The sequence below is a fragment of the Mus pahari genome, chromosome 18, assembly GCF_900095145.1.
Source record: "Mus pahari chromosome 18, PAHARI_EIJ_v1.1, whole genome shotgun sequence".
NCBI classification, from domain to species: Eukaryota; Metazoa; Chordata; class Mammalia; order Rodentia; family Muridae; genus Mus; species Mus pahari.
In genome coordinates, this window is record NC_034607.1 from 45,896,316 (window position 1) to 45,903,518 (window position 7,203).

Here is a 7,203-nt window from a genome sequence, read left to right on the forward strand (position 1 = left end):
CTCTCTCTCTCTCTCTCTCTCTCTCTCTCTCTCTCTCTCTCTCTCTCTCTCTCTCGTTTTTCTGTATAGCCTCAGCTGTCCTGTAATTTAATTTGTAGACCTGGCTATGCTCAAACTCAGAGATCCGCCTGCCTCTGCCTCCCAAGTGCTGAGATTAAAGGCATGTACCACCACCACTGACGAAATGTTCATATTTTAAAAGCAAATTTAATGAATATACACAAGGTGGAGATCAATAGAGGAAAACATCCAACACCACCAACCTGTAGCCTCTACAGACACAAACTCAAACCAAAGTAACAACAAAAAGCAAGATTTTAGAAAAATTTTCAAATAAGACTGAACTATGAAATACTACATAAACTTAAACCACAAAGAGCAGCATTCTAACACCCCTTTCTTCAGTGCCCACCTTTGTGAAGGTCTCTTCTGTGACACACAGTGGGACATTGTAATAATGCAGCACACATGACGGTGGCTGTATTATATTCTTAGATGCTTGGCCAGCACTTGTAAAGCGATTATTTTTGCTCATTGCAAAATCTTTGTAGCTGCTTGTACCATCCTCTAGCTCAAATATTTGACTTGGAACAACTGAATGCTGTTTAGACACGCTGAAGATTAGAAAAGAAAAACACAATGTATCTTGTTAGACAAAACAGCAGGTAGTCACAAATATTTCTATGAATCAACAAAAGAAGGTGCTATTTAAATTTAGTGCAGGCAACCACTTAACCAAGGGGATTGGTCCAGGAACCAGAACCGCCCCCCCTTGTGAAGGAAAATAAACAAGATACTCAAGTCTCTATCAAATGCTACAGCATGTACATTTAAACTATGCACAACCTTATTATTATTTACTCTCTTGGTTTGGGGGGGTTGTTTTTGTTTTTGAGAGAGGCAGGCCTGGAACTCACTATGTAACTGAGGAAGACGTTGGCTTTCTGGTCCCCGTCTCCACCTCCCAAGTGCTGGTATTACAGGCATATGCCACAGTGCCTGATTTTATTGCCTTCTTTATAACGCAAAGCACCTCTATAAACTTCTAATATAGAACAGTATAAATACTAAATGTACAGATGTATGTATTACTTAAGAAATACTGTATTTATGTTCTGAACAGACACATATTTCTTTCTTATAAACATTCTCCAATTATGGATGGTTGGATCAAGAGGTTCAGAATACATCAACTGTATGCATTTTGGGTTACAATCAATCATGTCTATATTTTGGGTATCAATTAGAAAGAAAATATATCAAACTAGGAGATCTTGATTACTTAAGGGCTCAGTGGTGAAGGGTGCTTACTGCTGTCGCAGAGGACCTGAGTTCAGTTCCCAGCACCAGGTCTGACTGGCTCACCACCACCCACATTCCCAGCTACAGAAAATGATGCCCTTTCTCAACTTTTTGGGTACTTGCACTCATACATACAAACATAATTTTTAATTTTTAGATAAAAAACCATTTAAAATTAGAACAATTACATAACCTTAAAGCCTGTTGCCAATAATAACAATATTGTTATCTTCAGATATATGCTCAGTTACTACAAAATAAAGTTAACAAGAATTTGAAAATATTCTTTAACATTTATAACTTAAGACAAGTAATTACCAAACATTAAGTCTTTTCCCAAATAGTTTGACATTATTAAGGTGTGTGACAGCTCTTTCCACAGCATACTCATCACCCATTTCTACAAGGGCTGTGCCAGGAATGGTCTTCATAAACTTTACCTGCAAACACAAAAATGCCCCCAAAAATCATTTCTTAGGGTCTTAACCTTAATCCATCATTCATGAGATAGCTTTAACTTTACCAAAACTGAGTGAAGTTAAAGGGGCGATTGTACTGTAACTCGACTCTAAAGCACACTGAGCACAGGTTTACTCCAAGGTTTTATCTGTGTGCTCTGGAGGTAATCTACTTAACTCCTCAACTCCAGGCTGTTGCTGTAAGATGAAGATAATGGCAGAATCCCTAAGTACTCAGCCTACTTTGTCAATATTCATTCAATAAATATTTGACTATCAGATATGATAAGCACTGTGCTAGGTACTACAGATTTAATGGTAAATATAACCATCCTTGCCTTTATATTGAAGTGAACAATTCATAAATGACAAGGCAATAAATAAGCAAATACCTACAGATAGCATGGTAGTAGGAAGTGCAATGTTGGGCTCTTTTGCATACATTTTCCCTCTTACCTGTTAACATCAAGGGAACACTGAGAATATATATAAATCATAAAAAGTTCACCACTTATTTATCTCTATCAACACTGAGAATATACATAAATCATAAATAAGTTCACCACTTATTTATCTCTATCACTTCCAGTTTTTAAAGGATACCCTAGCACTCTACATCATACCTGAACAAAACTTGGTGTACCAGAAAATTTCAGCTTTTCTTGAAATCAGTGGCTTTGCTGTAGGCAACACTTGATTTAATCCAGTAATATCCTAAAAACTAATACTTATTATAATTATATAGTGTATATAGTTATCTAAGTATAAGTTAATGTGGTTCTTGTATTTGTAAATCCCCTGCCCAGATAAATTGGAAAAGAGCCCTCGAGACAGCACAAGATTTGTTGCTCAGGTTCGATTTCTAGCACCTACAGTGGCTTACAACCATCTACCACTGCAGTTCTGGGGATCCAATCTTTCTTCTGAACTCCACAGGCACCAGACACACATAAGCCACAATATATACACATGCAGGCAAAACATTCATACTCATAATTTTTTTAAAAATTAAATCACTGGAAAAGTTTAAATATGAATAAAGGATTATGATGGTTTGAATTTTGTGCATCACAATCCATCACTAAGGATTATTTGAAACTTGGGAGCTAAAAAGAAGGCTCAGCAGGTAAGAGCACTCACTCGCTGCTGCTCTTCTAGAGGACCAGGCTTAATCCCCAGCACCCACATGGCAGCTCACTACTTTCTCTAACTCTAGTTCCAGAAGCCCTCTTCATACATAGGGAAAGCCCACACACATAAAATAAAATAAGAAAAAGTTTAGAAAAGTACTAAATTGACAGGGTTTCTCTGTATAGCCCTGGTTGTCCTGGACCTCACTTTGTAGACCAGGCTGGCCTTGAACTCAGAAATCTGCCTGCCTCTGCCTCCCAAGTGCTGGGATTAAAGGCGTGCACCACCACCACCCGGCAAAGTACTAAAAATCTGAGGCAATATGAAATGAAACAGTAGAATCAGTCAAACAACATACCAAAAACTAAATCATGAGACATTCTTTTTTGTTTTTTCGAGACAGGGTTCTCTGTGTAGCCCTGGCTGTCCTGGAACTCAGAAATCCACCTGCCTCTGCCTCCCAAGTGCTGGGATTAAAGGCGTGCGCCACCACCGCCCGGCATCGTGAGACATTCTTAACACCAAGGATAGATTAAACTTCTGGAATTTAGTTGTCTGCCTACCCTTAGATCAAATACCTTTTTTTTTTCTTCCTCTTTTTAGTATAATAAAATCATGGAGATAACTCTTGTCTAGGACTCTCAAGAGCTGCTTATTAAGTAAGAACTAGGAACACTAAGTTTTTAAGCCATGCTCCCACTCTCCCATACCAGTGACTCACAGATTTATACTTTCTTATCACTAGGGAAAGAACATTAAAATCACTTACAATAGAGGGAAAAAAATATACAATATGAAACATTCTGTCAAAGTAGGTCAGTTTCAGATATTAACTGAGCTCAAATAAAAACACATTGTTCCTCATAAGATCATTAAGGTTGGCTCGACTACTTGTATTTACAAAGAACTTGGATTTAGTACTAGCACACACATATGTGGTTCATATCATTCTTAACTCCAGTTTCAGGAGTTCCAACACCCTCTTCTGATTTCCATTAATGCCAGGCACACATGTGATGCACAGGCATATATGCAACAACAAAAATATAAAAAACTAAAATTCATATCATGCCATTTAGAAAGCCAGTGTATAACACCACTCTCCACCCCCAAGTCAAGCTTTGAGACACATTTACAAATATCTAGCTCCAAGAGTATAACTGTTCTTTCAAATTCTATAGTTTCACATGTTAAATGTTAAAACCTGTTTGAAGTGATTAAAGGCTTTCTTCGCCTATTAAAGTAAAAACATCATAAGTTGAAAATGAACTTAAATACCCAGTCTACCCAATATCATAGCTTGGCTGACATAGCATACTGTAAAGAATCAATGTCAGGTTTTTGCTCATATGAGAATAACTTAAGTCTGGGCTGTTGCTGCTTCTTAGGATTGCAGAAAGAATATTACACATATTGCTAGTACAGCAAAATTTAAATCGAGTATGATTTTTATTAGATGTTTCACGTTTGTAACATTATAAAGTAAAAAAATCGAGAGTCAAACTACTGCTAATCTAACATTAGTCTATCCAGGTTTTACGCCTTTAGGACTCAAGTAGGGGATTAAATTGCTGCTTTGGACCTGGCTCTTTACACTAGTAATTTAAAACATATTTTTATTACTAACCAGATGATTAGTAATATCTAAGTTTTACTGATCACTTACCATTTTTGTAGTTTATACATGTTCTTTAAGCTTATGAGTCATTAGTGAAAGAATTAAGCTGTTCCTGATTCAAGTATATGCAGTATTTTCTGAATTACCACTAGATATTCCACCCAAATAAACTAAGAAATAAAATGTACCTTTTCAATATTTCCATATAAGCAGAATAGGTTGAAGACTCGTGAGCAATTCATTTTGAGCTGATGTAATCCACTAACCATTACAACGGAGCCAGATGGACTTCCTCCATGCATGTAAGAGGAAGAAGCTTGTGGTAATGGATAAGCAACAAGTTCAGGTGTATCTCTAGAGCCCATTCTATAACGACTTGGTAAAGGCAGTAACGGACCATGCGATCCTGTAAAAAGGACCAAAATGATAAATAAAACACATGTACATATTTCCATTTACAAAAATTAGTGGAAAAATTAGATACCATATAAAAATCCAGGACCTTGTGTATTCTAAGCAGGTACTCCAACCGAAATTAAATTCTCGAAATTAGTTTCATGTACATCAAATCCAACAGAATTAGCTATACCTATATATATACAATAGTCTTTAAATTTATATTTTCAAAAGGTTTAAGACTAGGCTATAGGGTAGAGGGAGCCAGTGTAAAACTTTGGAATATATAAGTATGTGTGTATGTATGTATATATATGGGGCTATAGTTCAGCCAGACATGGTGACATAGACCTATATCCATACTTAGGAAGGCAAGAGGACCCAGAACTGAAGGCCATCCTCAGTTACATCAAGGACAGCCTAGGTTATGAGATCCTTCTTAAAAGAGACAAAGGAACACCAACACAACAGGAAATCCACCATATAAAGACTATTAATTCCACCGTATATAAGTTATATCTCCATAAAAAAAAAACCTGCCTATCTTTTCAAATAAGATAAATAATCAAATATAAGAAACTACCTTTATATACCTTACATAAGAAAAAAACATTTTCAAGCCAGTGTGATGATGCATGCTTTTGCTCCCAACACTAAGGCGGCTGAGCCAAGTGGTTCTCTGAGTTTGAAGCCAGCCAAGGTTACAAAGTGAGACAGTTTCAAACAAGCCTAGCCTCCACCAAAAAGGAAAAAAAAAATCATTTTCAGCTCTGCAAAAAGTTGTTTCCTTGAATACATTGTATTTTCATTAAAGACTAGAACTAATTAGTGCCCCATCATCTATACACAGGTCTTCTATCAATCTCCATTAATACTTCATTTGGCGTGGATGTGGGTGTCTATGTGTCTTTGATGTTATGATGTGTCTTTTTTTTTTTTAGTTTTTCGAGACAGGGTTTCTCTGTGTAGCCCTGGCTGTCCTGGACCTCACTCTGTAGACCAGGCTGGCCCTGGACTCAGAAATTCGCCTGCCTCTGCCTCCCGAGTGTCTGATGTGTGTCTTATGGTGACGGCAGAAAGAGTACATCTTGTAGGAGTCTGTCCTCTTGTTCTACCGTATGAGTTCCAAGAGTCAAATTCAGGGTTTCAGGCTTGGCAGCAACTGATCCATCTCACAGGCATGCAATCACTTTTTTCCTTTTTTAAAAAAAGGGAGCTGGAGAAATGGCTCAGTGATTGGGAGTACCGACTGCTCTTCCAGAGCACGTACACGGCAGCTCACAATTGTCTGTAACACCAGTTCCAGGGACTCCAAAACCTTTACAGACATACATGTAAAACACATTAAAAAATAAATAAATAAGAACCCAGCAGAAAATATCTAAAATTCTAATGGAATACCNCCCCCTGCCACTATATCTCTTAACCTGAGAATCTTCATTTCAGAACCAACTTGCTAAATTTAAGAGTTGTAAGCTTTATGGTTTTTTGCATCTACAATTTCATTTTCTAGCTTTTTCTTAAGTGTGTAACAGAATGGAACAATTGTGTAGAAAGTGAGGTACCCATTAAGAACCCAGAAGCAGCAACTAAGATGGAAACCTACACAACACACACCCATGGACTGAGGAGAGGCCAACAGTCAGGCTAGCTCTCCGCTCAGATGGAGAGGGCGGGCCTGGGATTAGTCGGTTCCCAGTGCCCATGTCAAGCATTGCACAAGTGGCTACAACTTCAGTTCCAGGGGGTCTTCTACCTTCTGGCCTCTCCCAGCACCTGCACATGTCATGTACACAAACCCACGCAAGCACACATATTTAAAAAAGAGAATCCTCTTGTGTAATAAATTAAATAAAAACAAATGCTAAATATGTAGGGTTCTCCTAAGTTAGTGGTTACAGAAGCATAGTCTAGAAGGTACACTAAGGTGCAGTAAACACCTAATCTCAAGCTGTTTCCTCGTTTTAAAAAGAAACTTTCATCATTAGCTTTCTTCCTTTTTCCCCTCCTAGGATTCAAGGACTTTATTTTTTAACATTTGCAAAGACATTATTCAGATTATACTTGTCTCTCTGCCACAAGCATTTGCTTATGCCACAGTGATACTTCACTAAAATCACTATTCCTTTCCCCTATGGACAGTAAAAAGAACTGCAGCAGGTAAGCAGTAGAAACATCTAAGCTTGAGTTGGACAAAATTCATAAATGTTGATGAAAAACAACATTTATATAAGGTTAAGTAACAGCCACCACCAGTCAAGAGAATAAATATGATGATTTTCTTTTTTTTTTTTTTTT

At 37.4% G+C, this 7,203-nt stretch overlaps 1 protein-coding gene across 1 annotated transcript in view; it reads right to left on the bottom strand.

The window, feature by feature from the left end:
• Hnrnpll (heterogeneous nuclear ribonucleoprotein L like) overlaps window positions 1-7,203 on the bottom strand; it is a 32,465-nt gene that overhangs the window by 3,891 nt on the left and 21,371 nt on the right. Inside the window, exons 8-10 of the mRNA XM_029531308.1 lie at window positions 4,698-4,915; window positions 1,621-1,742; window positions 413-614 (exon numbers count right to left, since the gene is read on the bottom strand). Of these exons, the coding sequence (XP_029387168.1) occupies window positions 413-614; window positions 1,621-1,742; window positions 4,698-4,915 (542 nt within the window). The remainder of the gene's footprint in view (window positions 1-412; window positions 615-1,620; window positions 1,743-4,697; window positions 4,916-7,203) is intronic.